Below are 24,240 nucleotides of genomic sequence, written 5' to 3' on the forward strand. Positions count from 1 at the left end.
AATGGAAAAAGGGAAACATATAAAGTAACCTGTGGCCGAAAAGTTCCTCAAAATGAGCTTCAGGAACTGACATAAGTTTAGTTTAAATTCAGAATTCAGTTTTTTCGGAACTTTTCTAGATTGCAGTGTATGTACCTACTTATAAGGCAATTCGGTTTTCTTTTTAAATTAGTTAAGAGTTGGCGTAAGTGTAATGATGGCGTTTCGTTTAGCGTCTGCTAAATCTCCGCTACGTGGACTCCTCAATGCTCTGCCAAAGGTGAAATATAGATGCTGTGCTGATGTAATAATTATTCGATAACGATTTCTCTATACCTGTATTTTAGTTAAGTTTTGGTAAATATGGCTTAGTTCGAAACAGCAGTATATTTGTTGGTAAGTGTTTTCACAATTTTTACGAAGATATCATTGGACACCTGACAATACATAATTTGTAGAGCCACCTGTTCCTTGGTTGGATAATCCAAGTATTGTCTTTTCATCCACTGCCTTAAAACATCATTGGGGGGTAAGTAATTGCATTGTTCAAGCTTGGCATCGTTAGAACCTATTATTCTATTAACAGTATTTCTATTAGTCCGCATTATATTCCTTTTCGATACCTTCATAAGATTAATGAGGTAATTTCTGCATTCAATCTGCCAATCGCAGATATCAATGTAAAATCTGATCGTATCAGCCTTGCTCAAAATTGCAAAGGAGCGAGTCGCGATCCATGCCTACATAAAAAGCAATTCAAGCAATTCATATTTTTTTCCGTTGTAATTATGGATTTGAGTTCACTTATAGATCGAATATAATCTATCTGCTTCCAACGGATTTTATACATTTTTTCTAAAACCATATCTTAATCTGGGCAAAATACTGGGGATCGATATGTCCTCCTTGTATAATATGTATAAAAATATTAACGTAGACTTCAGTTAAAATATATATATAGGTATATATTGCTGCCATATCTACGCCTATACTACGAGCTCTAAAATATAGGTAAAGCGCTCATTTATGAAAATTAAAATTTACACATTTAGATAGAAATATTTCAAATAAGTATACTTGTGTGCTCATCTAAGAAACAAAAATACTGAATATATATATTTATATATACTTCTCTATACAAAACGAACTAATTGTAATATACAAATACCAGATACGAAATGTAAAAAAAAAAAATTATAATAAATATTTACTGGGTGTTGGAGAGAAAATGCATGAAATAATTCGTTACGGACTACAATAATAAATATATTTATGTATATATATGTATATATATATATAATTTATGTGAAACATTTATTTATATATATATATAATATATATATCTATGTATGTGTATATATAATATTAATTTATTTATATATTACTGTTACGCAGTGACAATTAGATGAGTATGTTGGTTTATTTTGTTGTTTTTATGTTTCCATGTATTTATTGTACGCAACTACATACCAAATTGTTATTATGTGAGTGTGTGTGTGTGTTTGTGTGTGTGTGCATACTAATTAGAGTTTAATCAACACTATTACTAAGTATACTTTATATATGTATATATATATATATATAATTGCTAATTAATATAAGTATGCATATATTTTTATAGTATAAGAAGCATTTAAAGAAGTTGTGGTACTTAATAATCAGATAATTATTATATAACAGCTTGAGTTTATTAACCGTATAATGTATAATTATATTGTTATTCCATTTAAAGTACAACTCGCAACACAAACTCTACAGTTTACCCATTTGCATTTTCAAAATAACGCACACACACAAATACATATACACATACGTATATATCTTTTGTATATGTATATATGTATATAACTGTATATAGCTTCCAATTGGTTCATAATTCAATACTGTACTTAACAACTAATGTTAGCGTTTGTCGAGAGCCAATGCTCCCTCATACTTTTCTCTTTAAAATATATATGTTAATATATGAATGTTATGTTTAAAGATGTTTCTCAGTATCAAAGTTTGTATACTAATATACATATATATAATTGTATATTGCTTAACTGTGTGTTTTTGTTGTTGCTGTTGAGATGTATTGTCCACTTAAATAGTTGAGTTCATTTATGATTTTCATCAATAAAAAGTTTTGTTCTTAGCATAGTTTGCTTCGCGTTCTTAGGTATATATATGTATATATAGCTATATAATACGCAGATCTCTATAAATTTTTGTTTGCGATAGACATGCTTATTGGGAATGTGTGTAAGAGTGTGTGTGTGTTTCTTATATACAAATTAAAATGAAAAGACTTAACTAATATTACAGTATTAGACGAAAGAGAAACCAAATAAAATACTGAAAAAATACTATAAAGCGTGTATTCCGAAAGTGAGAGAGAAGCTAAATAAACTACGAGAATATGTTAAAATGTAGAAATTGGATGTGACAATACAATATGATCAGTAAAAGAGGCGTACATTACAGTTAGTGTACACTGTACAGTGTATACGATATACATTATACAAAGTCTAATATGACGGTGGTTTCTAATTCAACTATCAGCTAATTTTTATCGTAATTATGCAATTAATCAACTAGGCTTACGAGCTACACACTTCTTGGGTTTTCATACATATTTGATGTATATGAAGTATATATGTATGCATGTATATTTATGTAATTATTGAAGATACATATTTTGTTTCTCGAGTGCATTGTACAGCAAAAATACGTGCAAACTAATTACGACAAATTACATTAATTACTTTAATTAATTTATAATATTTAAATATATATTTGCTTATTTTTTTCTCTTTACTTTCAAATCAAATGCAAATTTTTGTTTTTAAATTTCTTTTTTTTTTTTTTTTTGTGTTATTTTTGCCAACACATTTTTCGTTTATTTCGTTTTCAAATGTTGAGATATTTGCTGTCAGGGTGTGTTCGGATCATTTCGTTTGTAGCTAAGAATTAAATACAGAGCTTACAGTTTTCATTTTGTATATATATATGTGGAAAGAGTTATATATGGGGGTTTGTTTTCTGATTTTATTTTTATTTTCTAAACGAGTATAGAGCGACAGGACTTGCATGTTGTATATAGATTTGTCCCGATGTACGCTAATTACCAAATAAATAATAATTACCAAATATATGTTGGCTGCAAATTGTTACAATATATATAATGTAAATATATATATATATATATATAAATGGGAGCATATATGCCATATATATGATTAGCTACATGTTGAGAACTAAAGTTAATTCAACTTTTCTTGTATATATATACTTATATATGGGTTGTTGCTTATGGCCTAGAAGATATACGTGACAACTTAGCATTCAATTAATTGTTTTTTTTTTTCTCTCTTTTTTCAATATAATGCACTTATCGCTTATTAGTATTAAGTTTTTCTTTTTGAGAAACAAATATACAACAGTTACTTTCTTTCTGTTCTTTTTTCCAGAGGTTTCTAAGCTAGTTAGATACACTTATAGCAAATCATATATGCGGTGTTTATAAAGGGATTCAAATCGGGTTTTCTTTTTGTTAACAAATCTCTTAATCCAAAACACTTTATATACTTTTAATTTTACATTCATTTAAAATTCCTCGTTGCAAAAATTGTACTCATATTTACGTCTAACAAGTTCGGCAAAGGAAATAACTACCATCAGTTGTTGGTTGCTCTACGAGCTGACATACTCGAAACTTTGAACTCGTTCTCAAATTTAAAGTAAAGCCAAAAGTTACAGGGAAAATACAAATGAGAAACAGATTATACAGTTCTTATAAACCATATATATAATAAATATATTTATATAGTGAGCCAAACTGAAGCTACGAAAACAAAAATATTACTGAATTTTAGTTTTACGTTTCTTTTTGTTGTCAATTAGTTGCTGGAAGACGAGTCTAAGTTATATATATATATATAGTATAATATATATATATTTGTTTTTTTTTTTTTTATCGATTTCTTAACCACTTCAAGAAATGTTTCGTGGCTTTACTCACCTTTTGTTTCGAAACAAATACTTTACTATTTTCATCTTCTTTTTGTTGCCTTCAAATACATCAAAATTGAAGTTTGTTGTCATTTATAAGTACGAGTACCGTTATGCCAAAAATATAGCTCATTATAATTGATATGTGACGAGCTGTTCAAAATGTTATGTTCCTTGTTATAAGAAAACGTTCTATTATTTCGTTTTGATTTTTTTTTTTTTCATTTCATTTCTGCTTAAACATTTAATTAATTTTTCATTTAATTTTTTTTCGCTTAACACTTAATTTTATATTAATGTATAGATATATATGTTTTAATTTTTTATTTTTTACTGTGTCTTTGATTTCGTTTTACTTTTTGAAATAAGCATAAATAGCATATCATCGAACTTTTAGTATAATATATAGTTCATTATATATAATAGAAATAAATAAATAAATAGCGTTTGTTATGTAAACTGTATGTAATAGCTAAATTGTTCAGCCACATTGCTTTTAAATTACTTAACATCTTTTTAAATGACTTAAATGTTTAAGCTTAAAACTAAATTTCTGCTTGTCTCTTTGCTGATTTCTCTTTTAGCAATACAATAAATTAAATATGTTCAATTTTCTGTGTGTTTATATAGAATACTTGTTCTTAGTTGAGTTTTATATTTTCCCAGGAAAATAATTGCTTTTATTCTTTATTGTGTACGTTTTTTAGTTTTTAGCTTATTATTTTATATTTAATTAATACAATTTGTATCTTATTTTGGTTTGGGTTTTATACTTACTTGCTGCTAGAGTAGATTGAAATTATTGATTTGTGGCTGTCCACATCAATTGACTAGCTTTTTGTAAAGTATTTTTCTTGTATGTATGTGTGTGTGTGTGTGTGGGTGAGCGTACTGTTTTTAAGGAAATTATAATAAGGCTAAAATAATACACAAGAAGCCAAAAGAATGTCCAACTCAATTGTAAGGTCACGGAATTTTTCATTGTTAATTTTGGGTCGTTTGACTGGAGTTTTATAGATATATATAAGAATTTAATGACCCGATTTCTGATCGAATTTCACTACGACTTTTTATATTTTCGGTTTGGTCCTCATTCGTAAAAAAATCAACTACATTTTTTTTATATGTTTTATACAAATCGTTCTAAATTTAGTTTTGAAAAACGATTTACTTCGAAAAATGAAGACACTTTGCCCATTTCCTACGAAATATTTCCCCTGGTTTTAAGTGTAAAAGTTTTCTAATAACTGTTTCGTAACTCCCTTTTCAAAGTGATATGCGTTTTGTAGCCTCACAACAACAGATCAGCCTAGGGTTATGAAATGTTTCAACTTCATTGTCGAAGTACCACTTAGCAGTAAGTATTTTGCCACATTTTGAGACGCTGTCTTATACATATAATAGATATACACATATAATATATATGTATATATATGTGTGTTTATAGTTAAAGGTTTCTCTAATTGAATATATCACGGTCTTCCTAAATATCGCTGTATGCATGTAAATATCTATAAAGAGCTTTCCACTCGAATTTTAGTTCTATATGTGTCTGTGTATATATTCATTATCTTCGTCTTGTTGTTGTATATATCGAGTATAATGAGAGAACATCAACATTATCCAATTAGATAATATATTTATATAGTACAATAGCTAAAATCCGATTGACTAACGTTAAGAGTTTGTTTTAGGTAATTTGGTTTACGAATACTGACACTTGAATGCTCTGAAACACAGTTGATCTTATTGTCATATGATGTATGTATGTATGCATGTATGTATGTGTATATGTATGTATATATAATGATGGGGTATATAATGCCATCGAAATGGGGAAATTCTTTTTTAGTTTTTCAGTTTCATAGTATACTGTGAGAAGATGATATGGATTGCAATTGCTGATCTTGCATTCTCGTTCAGATTTTGTATATACGAATATATATAGAGAGATAGGGAGAGTATATAGTTGTATATAGAGTTTTACGCAATTGACTACTTAAACATGTTCCATCATGCTTTATATATGTATATATATATATGGATATATATCTTTGTTCTATGTAGCTAAAATGTATGCATGTATATGATGTAGATGTAGTAGTACTATATAAGTCTAGCCTACACATACGAAACATACACAACTAATTTATAGTATGTGTGTGTGTGTGTGACTGTACTGTGTGTGTGTATGTGTGTCTCATATATTACAGAAAATTTTATCGTAAAATCGACGATCGTTCGTTATATTACTTCAAAATGTCTCTACCAAAAAACTAATATATGCGATAATGTTAATTGGAAAAAAAAAAAAAACAAAAACTGAACAAGACACAACTATATATCTATGGTTGTTTATTTCGGTTTTTATCAAAAATTATATGTATATATTTACCAATGTATATAAAGAGCGCTATATATGTTCTTTTACTTAGTATATATATCAAAATTCGCAAGCTACTACTTGGGATTACACAATGTTTTTGATATATCAAAACATTTCATTTGGGTTATTATACAGATCTTTTCGAATTGAATTTTATTTTGTTGATTTCGACTGTTGCTACGAATAATCAAATACGAAACTAATTTGTTTTTTGTTTTGGCGTTTTATATCACTTTGAATTTTGGATCTATTAGAATATGTTAAGAGTATGGAAAATGTTGTGGAAGCATTCAACTCGATAAATATTTGAAAACATGTAGAAAAATAGAATAGAAATTAAAGCATTTCCAAAAAACAGTAATTGGACTAGGGCTTGGTTCTTACAAATAATATGTATTTATATAAACTAAGACTAAAGCATTTTTTTGACTTCTTGCGTTAAAACCAAATCGACGAAATTGAAAATAGTAAAAATAAAATGCAATCATGGTTTATATTTATTAAAAATATATATAATAAATAAATGGTATATTTTATTTTAAATTATGTATACATAACAATGAAATTTTGTATTAAAAAAATAAGTTAGTACCGCTTGTAAATTCTCAACGCTGTGTATATAGAATGCAGAGATCTAGGCATAATTACTTTTTCTTGGATTTTTGGCTTTGGATAAATAATTTTGCATTGAATGGCACCAAATAGAGTTTAGTGGAATGTGTGTTGAGTTCTTAAGCATAGACAATAAATAAATGGGAATAAAATTTACTAAATTAGTTGAGTGTAGTTGTAGGTGTGTGTATGTGTGTGTGTTTGTACTAAGTAAGTGGAGTATTACGAGTCTAATATTCAGCCCAGCAAAATGTTGTATAAAAATTATCTTTGGTATGCGAAACGTGAGACGAGAACAAAGGTATTTTTATTTATTTGGGATGCTGTACAAATACTTGGAAAATAATTAATAAAATATAAAATATATTTATATATGTGCCCAATGTACTCACCTCCAAAATTCAGTCAGATACATACACACATACAATTACAAGAACACAAAATATATATATATGTGAAAAATTTCCACCTGGACACAAGATATAAATACAGACAGAGAGTGAAAAAGAAGTTGGTAAAAGAGAGAGAGAGAGAGAGACAGAGACAGCACAACATTTACAAAAATTCAACAAAATAAGTAAATATACAAAAATATGATCAATCAACTATATATACAATCTAGTAAATAATAATTAAAAACACAAATTCTCTTTCTTTTGCTTGTTTCATTAGCAAATTTTTTCGTTTTTTGTTGTTGTAAACCAGTTTTATTAAACACAAAAATTACTTCAAATTGTTTTTGTTTTATAATTATATGTTGTGTGGGTGTGTGTGTGTGTGTGTGTATACATACATATAATAACTATATATACATACGCAAATGATTACTTTCAAATGATAGCTAATTAATTAACTAAAATTAAAGTTGAAACATGCATGCGAATCAAATTTAGTTTTTTTTTTCTTTTTTTTTTCAGTATACATCTTATTTGTTTTTTATATATATATTTTATAATGAAGTGTGTAGTGTGTATGTATTTGTTTTAATGCAAAACTGAAATGCAAATGCTACAACTAAACAATTACAAATAGAACTAAAGCTAAGAGTAAAGGGAGTTTCTTTTATTTTTCATTAATACAATAACTACAAGTTTAATTACTTAACTCTGTTGTTAATTAATGCGCATGAGTAGAACAAAATATAATTAAAGTATATCAAAAAATATTTAAAGCAAATTACAAAAAAAAAAAAAGAAGAGAAATATTGAAATTTTCAGGCAAATTTTGGGGTCTTACACAATTTTCTATGGAGAGGATAAAGCAAGACAAAACTAAATTTTGACGGGGTAGAAAAGGGGGGTATTCTACAGATGAGAATGAGTATGTTATATGTATATGGTATATAGAGTGTGTTGACTAGCTGAGCCTATGGTCTCTAGCCTTTAGCACAGTACAACAAAGTTAAGGAAATTAATGAAAATAATGTAGCTTTATGTCACTTGCCAGTTTTATTATGATAAAGTACAGAAGGGCAAATATGTGAGTGTGTTTATGTGAGTGTGAGTGCGTGTGTATGTGTGTGTGATGTTTGTTCGGTTCTCTTGTCTCGTTCTCTGTTTAACTGCTATGCTGGGTGAATTAAATTCGAGCTCAAAGTACTAAATAACTAAATTATGTTGTGTAGTGTTTTATATTTCTTTCCTTCCTTCTTTCAGTTTCATTTTAAAATTTATATAGTTCGATTTTTAGGTGTTTAGACAGTTATAGGTTCTTATTAATTTATATTATGATGCTTGAGCAAAATTTATGTTTTTCTTTACTCGTAGTGTTTCGCTTTTTTTCAATGAGCTTTGATTTAAATTTTGTATTATATATAAATAATCAGTTTTTTCAATTATAAATATGTTTATGTTATATCTTTATGTACTAAAAATTATACAAACTGCTACAATTAAACGCAATCACAATCGGTGGTTTTTTGAATTGTTTTCCTTTTTTTTTTTTCGTAATTTTTGGTTTAATTTTTTGTTGTTTTAATTTGTTATGAATATGTTTTTTTTTTTTATCTCTTGCTTTTGCCTCGCGGGCTGCTCCTTTGTGTATTTTTATTGCTTATCATTTTATTTTGTTTGTTATTATTATAAAACGCGTGGGGGCGGTAGCGGGGGAGCTAGAGCCTTAAATATAATACTTAATATGCTTTCAATTATGTGTGTGTATGTGGCACTAAGAACTAAGTTAAACCAAAAGGTAAAACAAATTTTGTGGTCATGAGATTTGTGTAGTTATTGTGTGTGTGTGTGCGTGTGTATGAGTGAGTGAGTGTGTGTGAATGCAATTGTATGCACATTATATAGATATAGATAGACAGAGAAAAGAGAGAGATAGAGAGCGAGAGAGACAGAAAGGTATATCGAGCGGGGCTGCTTAGACATACATGCCCATGCCGTACATGCTGCTCCAGTCAACCCCCTGGAAGCTGGACATGTCCACATTGGCCAGCGCATAATTGGGATAGGCGGCGGCCGGATTGGCAGCCGCGGCAGCTGCTGCTGCAGCCGCATTTAGCGGATTGCTGGCGACAAGCGCTGCCTGCTGGGCGGCAGCCAGCGAGTGCGCATTGGCACCCGCTCCATTAGCCGCATTGGCCGCCAAGGCGGCGGCAGCAGCCGCCGAATGGACCTGTGTGGCAGCATTATTGGAGGCGGCGGCGGCTGCCGCAACGGCTGCATTGTGATGATGCTGTTGTTGTTGCTGCTGCTGCTGCTGCTGCTGTTGGTGATGGTGCGAATGCTGCTGATGCAGGCCGGCGGCGGCGGCGACAGCGGCATGTGCATGCGCTGCATTGTGTGACTGCTGCTGCTGATGGGCGGACATAGCAGCCACGTTCTGGGCCTGGTGGGCCTGCATCAATGCGGCGTTGGCAGTGGCGGCGCTGGCGGGTATGGTATAGGGAGCATATCTGCAGACGAGAAGAAAGGTATAATGTGATTACTTAAGCTCGATCTCCATATGTGCCGACTGACTTACCTGACGCTGTGCAGCGCTGTCTGTGGATATGTGGCTAGCAGCTTGCCAAAGTTGCTCTGATTGGCTGCCATGGTGGCAGCGGCGGCTGCATTTTGTACTTGAAACGGATTCTGTGATATGAGCGCCGCTTGCTGGGCGGCGGCTGCTGCGGCCGGCGATTGCAGCAGCTGTGTGGGTGTCTGTAGCATGGCCAAGGGATTCATGGCAGCGGCCACGCCTGCGGCGCTGCGTGCGCCCAACAATTGGCCAGGTGCGGCGGGCAACTGCACGCCCAGAGTGCCCAGCATGATGCGCTTCTGGAGCAGCTGGGCGGCGGGTGTAACTGCCTCTTTGGGTTGGGCCTTCTTGCACTCGACCTTCTTGTTCTTGATGGTATGGAAGTGAATCTCGCAGACGCGATCCACCACGTCCTCGTTCTCGAAGGTGACAAAGCCAAAGCCGCGATGGCGTTTCGTCTGCTGATCCATCAGCATGACCGTCTCCTCGACGGCACCGAATTGACTGAAATAGGCTTTCACCTCCTCGGCGGAGGTGTCCTGCGAGACGCCGCCCACGAATATCTTTTTGGTCTTGTTCGCTTGACGTGGGCGATTCTTGGGCGTGGCATGCTTCGGATCGATCTTCTTGCCATCGAGCGTGTGAATGGGCACCTTAAGCACCTTGTCCACGGTGCACGGTTCTTGGAATGTGATGAAGCCAAAGCCGCGGCTGCGCTGCAATTGTGACGATTCGAGGGAGAGCAAGAGAGAGGGAGAGACACAAAAGTGATATCAGAGTTTAGTGAATGTTAGTTCCAATTTTGTCGGGTTAGAGGCAGCGTTTACGAAATACGTATATGTATATAGAGTATATAGTATAGTATATATAAATCTAAATTTGCAAAGTGATCAGCTAATTTGCAAGTTAATAGTTTGTAAATGTCCTACGTAACGTTAGCAAAAAGTTCAACAAAGGTAAATATCAATGCATCAACAGGTTCGTAGAATTCAGTTGATGCCACCAAAAACTGAACATAACAAAAAACTAATAACAAATAATAACGGAAACAAATATATATAAGTCAAGTTCTAATATCGATTCAGAGTTATGCAATAAGTACTTTATGTGCGCTAATCAATTATACGTCAGCAAACTCTTATAGTTTTTTTTTTTTAGCAGTAACTCAGCGCAGCCCATGTCTCACTCTTATAATTTTGGCTGTATGCAACAGTAGGTATATATATTATAAGACAATCTGTAGTAGTAGAAGAGTACTCTCATATACAAAAATTGCATACAGCTTCTCTCTTGTACAGAGGCAGCAATACTACGAACACTCTTCTATTTTGTAAATCCTGCAATTGTGTACTATGCATACTCTTATATTTTTTTAAGGCGCTAAAAGTACTCATTGCATTTGTCAATTCACCCCTTCCCGTTACGCTATTCGTTTCAATCAAAAATAATAATTAAATTATAGATTAACAACGAAATTGGTCCAAGTAAAACACACATTAAAATTATGTAATTATGCTCAACTAATAACTAAAACTTGTACTAAATACTGTTCAGATCCGACCAATAGAATTATTTATCAATTTATAATTTGCCATGATAAACCCGCTCTAAGTATATACACAAATATTTATATATCAACAACAGCTTTTTTTGCACCTCTCCAAATAATATTTTTAACAATAATACAAAAGTTACATATGAGGCTTATTATATTCATATTATATATAAGTATGCATTGTGTGTGATAGTTCTTATATGCAGATAGTCTGTTAAATAGATAGAGAGGTAGAGAAAGAGTGTAAAACGCATTTACTATTCCAGTACGATTATAGACAGAGAGAGAGAGAGAAAGAGAATACTTATGTGATGAAGATTTATATAGATACTCCTAGTAATTAATTATAAAATTAACGAATAGCTGTATAGCTTATCCTATACAATTGCTTGTTAGTTTACAAAGAAATGTATGCGCTTAATATTAATAATACTCTAATTCTATTTGTCAATATATATTGTTTTGTTGCTTATGGCTAATTTTGTTTTCATTTACAATTTGTTACATATACATAGAAATTTTACAATTTGGAATACAACAATTGGCTTAAGTCTAAGGCGATTTAAATATGTATATATCCTTGCAGGGAGGATTATCTATCATGAATACAGATATTAAAAATTGAGTTGCTCTTGCAATTTTGGAGCTAGAAATTAATGGATTAGTTATTCATTTATTAAGGAAAACATTCAAAGCTAATGGGTTCCATTATTCCATCTGCAAGAATAAATTTAGCCTCGGCTAGCCGAAGTTCTTTTCATTTCGAACAATTTTTTCAAGATGATATTCTACTTATGATATAATACCTCCCCACGTAGGGCAACATATTAATTAGTTTGATGTAGCTTACATAATGCGCTTTATTTAGACAATTATACAATAGTTATTTATATATCGGGAGTAATTAAATTTAAATCTCTGAATAGTAAAGTTACAAAAGAAACATTTCTAACAAATAAATTGAAAATTCCCATAAGCTATACAAATGTGGAGCTCTTTGCTCTTCCATCAATAAGAAATCGGCTAATTTATAGATATATAATATTTATATTGTTGGGATAAGTAAACTACGCAGGAAATAGTTAAGGGATATATGTAAAAACAAATCAACATAAAGCAAAAAAAAAAAAATAAATAAATAAAAATCACATCAAAAATAAATTACTGGTATAAAACTAGGCTAGATCTAGTGATATATAATGTATGTAGTATCACATCTTACTGCTAAGGGTTAGGGGGGAGAGTTTCGTATTTGTTTTTCACTTTGGTACAGGGTAACGAGAATATTGCTGCAGCTATATTTGCTCTAAATCTATATAGTATATGTCCAATTTTAGTTAGTTTTAAGGCTTTGATTTATTTTATTGCTTGCCTATCATGAATATACTTATATAATATTTGTATATAATGCTTTGTTTTTGTTTTTGGTATTATTATTGTTTGGGTAAAAAACGCTAAGCATAACCAAGTACACAATACGAGTACGAGTACATTTAATTAGAATACGATTATACGATAATTAGGTATTTAAGTTTTGCTCAGAGTTATACGAAAGATACGAGAGAAATAGAGAGAGAGAGAGAAAGAGAGAGATTACGATGCGCCAGCTGAGTTTTACGCTAAACGTGTTTTTATACAGTTACAATTTGGCGATCTTTTGGTTTTTGTTTTTTGGATTGTTTTCAACATGTACCTAAGACGTCGGTATCGAGACTTGTAGTTCTGACAAGTGCTTCCTTTAGTTAAGGTGTCCTTTGGCGTCACGTTGGCGTAGAGGCCTCTGGCGCAACAGCTGCGCATGCGTCAAAGTTCCAGATCCAAATGCCGCTGGCGGCGCTTCTTCTTTCCATAATTAGTTCACTTTTCAAGTAGTATACATATGTATATATATATAGATATATATATATTTTTTTGCTTTGCTCGCTTTAATCATATTATAATTATATATTTATACTTAAGTTACAATTAGCTGGTTAAGTCTCATATATTCAACTACATAACATATGCTAGCTATAGACTTTGTTTCCTATACTTAAAAACTAGTTGTACTTGGATCTTGGTTCACCTATAAACAGGACACAGGACACGCACACACACACGCACACACGCACGCATACATTCACACAGACTTAGTGTGAGCAGTTGGCAAACCAGTTTCTTTTCATATTTTTTTCCTTTTTTTGGTCTCTTTTGTTTGTTGGAGCACAACAAAAGGTGTGCACTGTATGTATATGTGTACGTGCTGTGTGTGTGTGTGTGTAGTTTTTGTAGATTATATTTATTATTATAGAAGGGCATAAGGTTTGCTTGCGTTTCTCTTGACTATCTGCGACAAGGACAACCCCCGTTAGCATCGACTGTTTTTGCGAATACAAAACTGTTCCACTTCGAATTCGACTTCGAATGTTCGAGTTCCCTTCGGAGTTCGCTCTGTCGTAATTGCGCAATTGCGCGCAGCAGGCCAGCCAAACTACCCTAAGGCTCGGGCTCGGGCTCGGCCAGGTTCGGCTCGCGTTGCCATTGTCCTGTGCCACAGCAATAAAAACTGCTGGGGAGAGGGCAAAAACAGCTGCGCGCACAGGACTTGTCGATGGCAGCTGCTATTTTTAATGGCCAACCAAAGCGCGAGCGCGCGCGCTGTCCGCTGCAACTGTCTGACAACAGCAACAACAAAAACAATTGTAGTTGTATACATATGTATGTACGTGTGATTGTATTTGTGCGCCTATCCAGCGGACAAATTGCCTTAATACGCTTGCTTCCAATGCAATTTCCGCTGTGCCCAATGTGCCAGGAGGCGACTGCTAAACGGCTGAATTGCAGTTACAGTGAAGGCTAAAATATTAGTGCCGCAATTGTTAATGCACTTGTCAGTGAAAAATAGGTTGTATTAGAGGCTATTAGTTTATTGCATAATATTTAAATTATTAATTTTTTATTATTATATCAAACGATAGACATTTTATTGGAAGATTGCAGGGTGAAACCTGATTTTGTCGAGATTATAATGTGCCCTGCTATCTGGTTGTTTGTTTTCTTTTTTTTTTTTTTTTTTTTTTTTGCTGTTTGGCTGTTGCCTGGTGGTCGTATTTTGTGTCTTTTGTTTGGCACGTAACGAAAAACTGTAATTCTAAACCAGACAGAACCCAATAAATAATGTGAGAAATGCAAAAATAAAGAACAAGGAAGACGGGCAGAGACCCAGACGCAAACAAAGGGCCAAAGCAAAAGAAGTGACATTATCATTGTTGTAGTTGTGGTTAAGCTTGTTGTTCTTGTTGTTGTTGTTGCCGTAACTGCAGCTGCGCACAGCGACACATCGAGAAACAAGGTGACAGACAAGAGGAGAGAGCGCAGACGAATTAACCAAAAGGAACGGCGCGCAAATATAGCTGTAAAATCTGACAAAATCGAGAAACGCAAACAAGGAGAAGGGCAAAAACAAACAAAGAATAGAAGCAGTAATCCCAAAAGAGACCAATAGACAAAGAGAGAGAGAGGGAGAGAGATAGAGTGAGAGAGGAAGAAATAGAAATAGAGAAACGGCCATATACATAGGTGGCTAATATATTAGGCATAGACTACATGTGGCTTACCTGAGTGACCGGATCCTTCATGATGAGCACATCGGTGACGGTGCCGAACATATTGAAATACTCCTTGAGCTTCTCCGACGATGTCTGCCAGCTGAGCCCGCCCACAAACAGCTTGCCCGGAGCGGGATCTGAGAGGCTGCCGCCACTGTTGCTGGGAGTGGAGCGGCCCGAGGAGCTGCTCTTGATGCTCAAATTGGCACCGCTGCCATTCTGTACAGCGACGGCATTCACATTGTCCACCTTGAGCAGAGCCAGAGCGGCCTGCTGAGCCTGCTGCTGCTGCTGTTGTTGTTGCTGCTGTTGTTGTTGTTGCTGCTGCTGTGCAGCTGCAGCTGCCTGCTGCTGGTTGCCATTGCTCTGGGCACTGGCCTGATCCTGTCCAGCCGTCGACTGCTGTTGCTGTTGCTGACCCGCCTGTTGGCCGGCGGCGCTCTGCTGCTGTGTCTGCTGCACCTGTGCTGCCTGGGCAGCGGCAGCGCTCTTCAGCACCGCGGCCGTGGTCAGAGTGCCATTGATGGCGGCCACGTTGCTGTTGGCTATGGAGGCGACCAGCGCATTGTGCAGATCGCGATTGTGATGCGGATCGATGAGGCCGGCTGCGGCGGCTGCTGCGGCAGCGGCAGCATTATCAATCGGATTGCTGTGGGCATTAAAGAAATATTTGTCAGCGGCGCTCAGTAAATCATCGTGTGGCGGCTGCGATGCCGGCAGCGACTGTGCCAGCGGCAGAGCCAGCGGCGGTGGCGGCTGGTGGTGCAGCATGGTGGCGCCCTCCTTAAGAGCGTGCATTTCCTGCTTCAGCTGAATGTTGAAGGCCGTTCAAAAGCAACAAACAAAATTCTCTACAAATTTACGTTCCGCTTTGATTTTATTTTTATTATTTGCCGATGATTCGCGTTGGGTTCTATTTTAATTTGTTTTTTTGTTATAGTTTGTCCTTTTATTTATTATTATTACTTTTTCATTATTATTTCAATTATTACTTTTCATTTAGTTTGATTTATATGTTTTTTTATACATTTGTTTTCTGTTCCTTTTTGCGAATTTTATATTTTTTGACGTTCCCCGTTTGATTTCCTACTTCGTTTTCTAACTTCTCTTTTCGACAGTTTGTTCTTGGGTTTTTTTTCGCGATTTGTTTTTGTTGCCAATGGCAATGGGCGGCGCTTAGTTTTATTTGTTTTCTATGTTTTCTTGTTCTTGCTTAGTTATTTGCATTTAAGTGGGGGCACATGAATTAATGCAAACGTCCGGACGGCACGAAGAGCATATACATAAATATATTTATATACGTGTATATAGTATATATCTCTATATATTTATATCTCTTTATTTATCTATATTTACAGACGAACAATTTTCCAGTAGCGCAGAATAAAATTACTATGAACTAAATAGAACGCGCATTTGCTTTATATTCCATTAAAAGTCTTTTATTATTTATACATTTGCTACTTTCACTAAACGTCTGCGCGGCGCGACTTCCGAATTCTGAATGCGTCGCAGGATGTGTGCGAGCTGCGAGTGCTCGAGCTAAATTCAATTCGTAAAACAGCGAATGAGCGTGCGCAGCGGCATTCGAAAGACACACACGCACACACACACAGACAGTGCACACGAAAGAGAGTGCGAGCGGGAAGGAGAGAGAGAGAGAGATTTGTCTACAGCAAAGACAGCTGTCATTTATTGGGGCCGGGGTTGCCCTGCCGCAGTGAGCAGTCTGTCGGCTACCGTAGGAAGCGAACGAGGGTTGTCAGGTAGCCAGCCAACAAGGCAAGCAGCCGAGCAGGCACGTAACGAGGATATTGCTTGTGGCCGCACAGTGTTGCAAAGTTTGTGGCACAGGTGTGTGTGCCGCAGTGTTGTTAAGTGTTTGCAAGTGTGAAGTGAGATATGCACCGCTGGTCGAGTTCGACGACTCTTTGAAGTGTTTGAAAGTACTTGAAATAAGAGTAAATGGGATATCGTATATGATTTATTTATACATTTATTTTATGCTATGACGGAGTTAAATGAAAATTTAAATTAGTACAGTTTTCGAATTTTAAAGAAACATTTTCAAATTATTCCAGATTAACGAAGGACTGCACTAGCCAAGCTATGCTGAATATATAATTTATTTTAGCATTTGTTTGTTCTTAAAGCACTTGTCTTTAAAAATAGGTATATAATATCTATTACATATTATTTGCAGTATTTTCTGTACATTTAAAGTGATTAAAAATGTGCAAATCACTTTTAATTAATTTACTACAAAATCTCTATATCTCTTGTTACAGGCCATACCTGTAGTAATCATTACCGCCATTGGGTTCGCAATAGAATTTCTTGTAATATTGCGATTGGCCGCTACGCGTGATGATCTTTGGTATACTAAAGGCGCTGCAGCATGTGATTTCATCGAGACACGTAAGGGCTACAAGGTACCCATACGAAAGGTAAGCACTCTTAGATGATTCTCCCTTAATACCGATCATGACACGATCATATATTTTTAGTTCATGGTAATTAACCAGAAGTATGAGAACCCACCAGGTCTCCTTGCAGCTATACAAGGTGATGTGGATGGACCTGTATATTGTAAGTACATAGAGATTCGAAAGAAACACAACGCTTCCAGCAGAGCACAACAATAAAAACATAACTGGGAATATTCCAGCTGGGGGCATAGTTATGGTATGCACTGTTCTTATGCTTTCAGCTGAGTTCACAGTTCATGTTTTTAATTCACATTTGTCGATCTGGAGGCGTTGCAAATGTTTTTAAATTGCATTTTGATAATGAAAATATAATGGACATTTGGGAATAAATATATATACGTAAATATGTACATAGGTCCTCCAGGCGACAAGTGTGAAAAGAAGGGAATCAGTGGCAAAATCCTGGCCGCCCATGCGGTTATCGGAATAGGCGCAATGTGTGCGATGGTTGCCTTATGATTATACTAACGAACTAGAAATATTCCAAATCGTCAACTAACTAATTTAAATGAAATTTGTGCGCACACCATTCACAGCCAAAGACGGTAAACAAAAGAGGAAGAAGTAAACGATGTTTATCGCTGATCAGCCAATAATTATAAGTAGTACAATGTTTCGTTATTCATCAAGTGATATTCATATGGAGGGAAAGTAGTTCGTCGCCGTCAGACGAAACAAAATTGGATGTTATTAATTAAAGAAACAGCAAAAAAGCAATGAAAAATTTTTAGCAGTGTCTATCTGAAGCAAAAACGGGCAATAAATTTTCAATTGTATTTTTTTATATTTTTTACTCGTTTTGTAAGCTCCCAACAGGATATGCAGCTCAAATGTAATTCGAGATGTCCTGTTTGCCCGAACACAAGCCACAAGAACACCGGATATGGCCAGCCCAGTTCCACTCAAACTGTTTGCCGGGGTTGGGCAAGCATTGCCAAGGGTAAGGCATAGAAAGCAGTGCAGAGCACTTGAAACGTCTGGAATATAGAGCAAGCTGTGACATGTGCACAGCTCGCAAGCAGTTTATTTACAACACGGCAAGCAGTGCAATATTATGATTTCTGTTAGGCGTTTCTAAGCGCTCATCATTCAAATGCGTTACAGCGCGTTAACGCGTTATTTTGCTGTACTTTCGATGCTGTCAACTGTCGGCATTTGCTTCCTTCCAACGCATCTGCGCAGTGTTCACGAGCAACATGGCCACAACTCAAAAATATCCCTCAAAAATATCTATGGCTAGGACAATTTTCAAGTTTGCGCTCACAAACAAGGGGACAGATTTTTGGCATGTGTGTGTGTTAATCGCGACTAAATCGAAGCAGCACAGCCCAAATGCGTTATTGATTTTATATATATAGAGAGAGAGAGACAGAAATATGATAAGAGTGAGCAAGTGACATAGAAGAGCGAATGAGAGAGAGAGAGATGGACAAAGAGAGAGATAGAGAGAGCGAGAGAACAAAGAAAGGGAGAGAATTAGTATGAGCAAATATTGCCAAAGGAAATTTAATTTATTAAAATAGATTGCAAAATAATTTAATAAGCCAGCAGCAGCATCTATAGTAACAGCAGCTGCATACAATTTCGCAACAAATCCTGTCTATTTCGGTTATTGAACTCTGCTCGATTTCGATGGGCGTGTCGTGCGCAGGCAGAGGGGTCAGACAATTCTATGGCTGCCGTTGCTACTGACCCAGAAAATGTGTGTGTATGTGTGTGTGCGTTCGGCATTAAAATATTTATAGGACACAGGAAAATATACATATGCGTGAAAGGTGACGACGCTTAGTGGACACTACAAATAGAATTGTTTCCAGCCTGATGACATCAGCAGGCGGTCCCAGCACCAACTAAATTCTAATTCGATTAGGCGCACTTACAAGTGCCACTTGGCCCAACCACTCGCGACATTAGTTCTCCTAATAAACCTTTTAATTGCGTCAAATAAACAGCACGCTCCACGCATAAATCATTAACTTAATGGATGAACGGGCGGACGAGCTGCTAACTGCATTGGAAATCCGTTTGGTTGGGAGCAAACTCAGTTATACGGAAAAAGCATATTTCCACTTTTGCCGGCAAACAAACACAAAAAAAAAGAAGAGAAGACAAAAAAGGGCAGCAGCAACAAGGACATCAGAAAGGACGACATCAGCAAGAGCAACAGCAGCAGCAACAGCAACGGCAGAAGCGGAAAATGGAAACGACAAGTTGTTGCCTGCGGGCGCACCACGCGTCGTATGCTTTATGCTGCTTTATGTAAAAGTTCAGGTTAGCCTTTATTTATGTTCATGCCAAAAATATGTCTGCAGACACGAAAACAACAAAACTGAGGGGGGAAAAAAGAAAACAACTCACACGAAAAGCGACAGCTTCGTCAAAAATTATTTTTGCCCAGAAATGAGCAGGGAAGTAAGAAAAGGAGAGAGGTAGAGAGCGAGAGCGAAAGAGTGCGCAAGACTTGACCAGTTGGTTTGTCGGTTTGTCTGTCTGATGCGTCCGTTGTCAGTGGCTAGTCGCTGGCACAGATTGAACAAATTTTTGTGGTCTATTAAAGTGAGTTAACTATGGCATTTGTAGATATACACAGATAATACAATATACTATCTACACTCGTCTACAAAGTAAAGAGCATCAACTCAAATGAGGCAAGAAGGCCTCATCTTGCTTTTAGGCAAGCTTTAGTATTATTAATATCTAATAATAAATTTTAAAAACTATTTAATATACAATTTTGCTCAAAAATAAAAATCAATTTTAATTTTTATATATACTTAAAGTCTTATTTAAACTGTCCTTTGCACAATGATTAAATATTCATCACAAGTCAGAGCATTTCCATCATCAATCAATCAATTGGTCAGCAATTTAGTCAACCCTAATATTTCCGTAATCAAGGAATTGCTTTTACTCTCCTATCTCCTGCTTCATAACAAGCAGAGTCCTTTTCACTCTCTCAGTTGAAACCCTTTTTGGTTTCGTTCGCTGACAGCTCGAAGCCGAATGGTGATTATCCCGTCACATTATACGCCCACGTGAGCTGCAATCAGTGAAGGCAGACAAATTGCAACTGCATTTTAAATGACAACTAAGCTGGCGCCCGACAACAGCAACAACAACAGCAGCAGCAGCAACAACAACGCCAGACAATGTATGTACCCGAAATGCTTGTAAACAAATTGCTTGCAGGTAAACGCGTCACAAAACCAGCCCATAGCTCACCTGCCCACATCTAGCGTTTCACTTCACTCGCCTACTGCTCCCATTTCCAATCATAATCGCGCAGCCTTTGGCCACAATGCGCATTAAAATCAGGCAAAAGTGCGGCGCTAAAAGTTATGTAGATACTAAAGTGCAAGAGACGAGACGGGTCAGGGGCAGCCAAGGGGCCGGCTGCACATTTTCATTGAGTAAAAGCAGTCAGCGAGCATGCGAGTGTGCGAGGAGTGTGTCGAGGGTGCAGCAGCACGGCAAGCCCCGTCCCTGCCTGCTCCAGGAGGCAGCATATGGAACAACTTTATTGTTTTTACATTTGGTATTTTCTGCTGGGGGGGTTGCAATGGCATCGGGGGCTGCTGCCTGGCACTTGCAGTGCTTGCAAAGTGCACGTCGAAGAACAACGCATAAATTCAGCAACAACAACAACAGCAACAACGACGACAACTAACGAAGCCGCTTGGAAAATGTCTATATATCATGTAGCACAAAGAGAGGGCTGTTGCAGAGGGTGTGTGTGTATGTGTGTGTGTGTGAGAGTGGGTGTGAGGGTGTGGGGGTGTGTGCGAGTGAGCGGGACAGGGCTAGGGGCAGAGGGTGTTGTATGCGGCTTGGAAATGACAAACGTAACGTAACCAAACGACTGGAAATGCAACCCCCAACACAGAAGATACACAGCGAGAAAATCATCTATGCACAAATTTACAAGCAGCAAAACTACAACGAGCAGAAAGCAAGAGAGAGTGAGAGAGAGCGACAGACAGAGAGAGAGATGGATAGAAAAAGAGAGACTAGTGGTCGGAGAGCGAGAGAGAAAGAGAAAGCTCAGGCTAGCCTGGCCGAAAACTACCCTTTGTCGTCATCAACTACAACAACAATGCCATTCGCTCTATTTCGGGGGAGAGTTTCTGTTGTTGGTTTTATTTTATTATTTTTTTTTCGCAATTGGGAATGCGCGCGCAACCCTCGAAAAAATTTGTTGGTGCGTGGTCGTTGGCTTCCTTTGGCTGCCTTTCAGTCAACTTTGGGTATTCGTACGTGCAATTTCTCGACCGGCTCGCTGACGGACTGTCCGGAAAATGTATAAATTGGAAATAATATCAAATGTAATCTCTGCGAATCAACAAAAGGAAAAGCGTTAGCTGTGCAACAGCGAGTGAGCTTTTCCTTAGACAAATGCCATGGAAATACAGCTGCCTGGACCAAAGGGGCCTAAGAAGGCCCATCTGATTGGATTGGATATCCATCTATCAATCAACGCCTCTATTATAGCGCTTGCCAGTGATATTGTCCTGTCACAGCAGTATTGTAAATTAAGCAATTGGTACTGCTGAGCCGGGGCATTAACATTGTTGAGCGTCGTTAGCAACCAGAAGAAATCTAATCGAGTCGACTATGCGGCATACACAGAGGAGAAATTCAAAACACACTCACACATACACTCACAACACCAATGTGTCAAATGTGCATGCATGTGTGCGAGTGTACCTGTATGCGTGTGTGTGTGTTTGTGTGTGTATGTATGGAGACACCGGAAAAATCAATTTTCCATTTTTAATTCAAAGCTAAGCACACGCACACGCAGAGCGGCTCATATGAGTGTGTGTGTATCTATCTGTGTGCGTGTGGATACGTGTGTGTATGTGTACTTGATAGAAAGCCTAAAGGATAAGCAGGATGCTGTAAAATCAGCAACTAGACCTGATGTACACTAACATAGAGACGAAAAGCGAGACAGAGATAGAGAAGCAACTGCAGAGAGCAGCTCAATGCTGCAATTGTCAAGAGTGAGCGAGAGCGTGACAGAGACGGGGAGCAAGAGAGAAAGGGGGCGGGTGAGATAGAGAGCCAGAGAAGCAGAGAAAAGAGCGCGCGTGCTTAAGCATAGACAACGACTGTTAACTGAATACAAAATTGCAAATTCCATTTGAAAATCTAACAAAAGCAACTGAATAATATTTAAATATTTCGCCGAGTCCCGGCGACTCACAAACATAAACAGTGAAAATTTTGAAACACTTTTGGGCGTGACCACACCCACAAGCGAGGGGGTACTCCCACTTTCCATTGCCAAAAAAGTGTTGCCAGGCGCGAAATGCCGGGTACGTTCGCGATGTCCTGTCCAGCAGCTCAACAGAGCCAGATCCTGGGCTGCTGCGACTGCAGTGCCCAAAAAATAGCAGTGGAAAGGAAGAAAAGCAAGAAAAAAGCAACCCCTAAAATCCAAAATCTATATGGTATATGCGACGCAGCGCATTAAGGGCGTGAGGGCAAGGCGCATATAACCCAAAAAAGGAAAAAAAATTAAGAAGGATGGACATGGAAGGCATATTCCAAGAGCACAAATGACAAAAGAGATTTTTGGCAACAACAGCAACGGCCACGAGATCTGCTAGAGACGAGATTTAATGCAGCTTCAACTTAAGGGTTGCTTCCCCTATATGCAATCGCATGCGAGCTGATGATAAAGTTCATATTCATGTGTGCTTGTCTGTGTGCCTGTGTGTGGGGTAGAAGAGCAAAACAGTTCAAGCTACAGATTTCGATAATGCACAAGCGTCAAAAGGATGTGCGTAGGTGTCTACGTGTATGTGAGTGTATGTGTGTGTGAGTGTGTGTGTGTACCGTTGCTAAATACTTCGAAATTGGTTAAGCGTTTGTTGTGCTTATCAAATCGACAACGCTTAACTGTGCTTGAGGTAGCCTAATTGTTTCAACAAGCTTCCCGCCGAGTTGTGCATGTGCGACATGGAGTGTGTGTGTGTGGGTGTGTGGCTTGTGGCGCTGCATGTCGCAGTTGAGTGGGTTGCCGTTGGTTTGAGCCAAATGCAATTTAATATGCATTACTGTAAAGTGGTTTTCATTATATGCAGTTTTGTGGCTTTGGTTTTGTCTAGATAAGAATGGGAAGTGGGAGTTGCGGAATGTCGGAACTGAATTGCAATTTGATATTTGCTTTGAACTCGTTAGAAGCGAAAAGAATAACTTTAGTTGTGCAATACAAATTGTTTTAAAAGTGCTTCACAAACTTTAAGTTAACTATCCAAATGAGAATTATCATATGAGCCGCCGATCACAGACGGAGCATTTAATGAAAATCAGGGTTAAATATGAAATGTAAAGTATTTATGAAAGACCAATGAGATCGTACGTATTTGGTTATAGTTTAGAATAGAGTCGACTTTTAAGAGTCTGGAAATACCTAAATACCAATTAATCTGAACTTAATTTAAATATATATACTTAATATAATATAAATATATATATCGGACAGCTAAATGTGTATTTGTAATATATTCAAAAATCATTCCTAATATTGATTAACAAACTTTAATTAAGAAAGTAATTTACTATCCAACTGCTTCAGCAATCTACTCCTAAATTTATTGAAACAAAGAACTTAAAGGTTTTCTTTCCCATCTTGTTTCTTTGCAAATAAATTTAACCGTGAACAAT

The 24,240-nt window shown here is 36.3% G+C and overlaps 2 protein-coding genes across 9 annotated transcripts in view; one reads left to right on the forward strand and one right to left on the reverse strand.

The window, feature by feature from the left end:
- The first annotated feature begins 118 nt into the window (after nt 1-118).
- Nucleotides 119-18,344, forward strand: ymp (yellow-emperor). 2 transcript variants are annotated; one of them, XM_089470888.1, is made up of 6 exons: nt 119-259; nt 327-375; nt 438-508; nt 17,368-17,526; nt 17,587-17,668; nt 17,924-18,344. In XM_089470888.1, the coding sequence occupies exons 1-6, from the start codon at nt 194-196 to the stop codon at nt 18,025-18,027; spliced, it is 531 nt and encodes a 176-aa protein (XP_089327014.1). In that variant the 5' UTR covers nt 119-193; the 3' UTR covers nt 18,028-18,344. The 2 variants fall into 2 exon arrangements, with proteins under 2 accessions (XP_089327014.1, XP_089327017.1); XM_089470891.1 differs by having other exon boundaries at nt 18,105-18,344.
- msi (RNA-binding protein musashi) overlaps nt 8,897-24,240 on the reverse strand; it is a 139,772-nt gene continuing 124,428 nt past the window's right edge. For 6 of the 7 annotated variants that reach the window (XM_089470692.1, XM_089470690.1, XM_089470682.1 and 3 more), the window contains 3 exons: nt 15,089-15,728; nt 9,941-10,653; nt 8,897-9,872 (listed from right to left, as the gene is read on the reverse strand). In XM_089470692.1, the coding sequence (XP_089326818.1) occupies nt 9,338-9,872; nt 9,941-10,653; nt 15,089-15,728 (1,888 nt within the window). In that variant the 3' untranslated portion in view covers nt 8,897-9,337. Of the gene's footprint in view, nt 9,873-9,940; nt 10,654-15,088; nt 16,586-24,240 lie in introns of those variants that run through there. The other variant, XM_089470688.1, reaches the window with a different exon arrangement.

This window comes from Drosophila arizonae, chromosome 2 (genome assembly GCF_054131065.1).
Source record: "Drosophila arizonae isolate 15081-1271.41 chromosome 2, UAZ_ARI_1.0, whole genome shotgun sequence".
Lineage (NCBI taxonomy): Eukaryota > Metazoa > Arthropoda > Insecta > Diptera > Drosophilidae > Drosophila > Drosophila arizonae.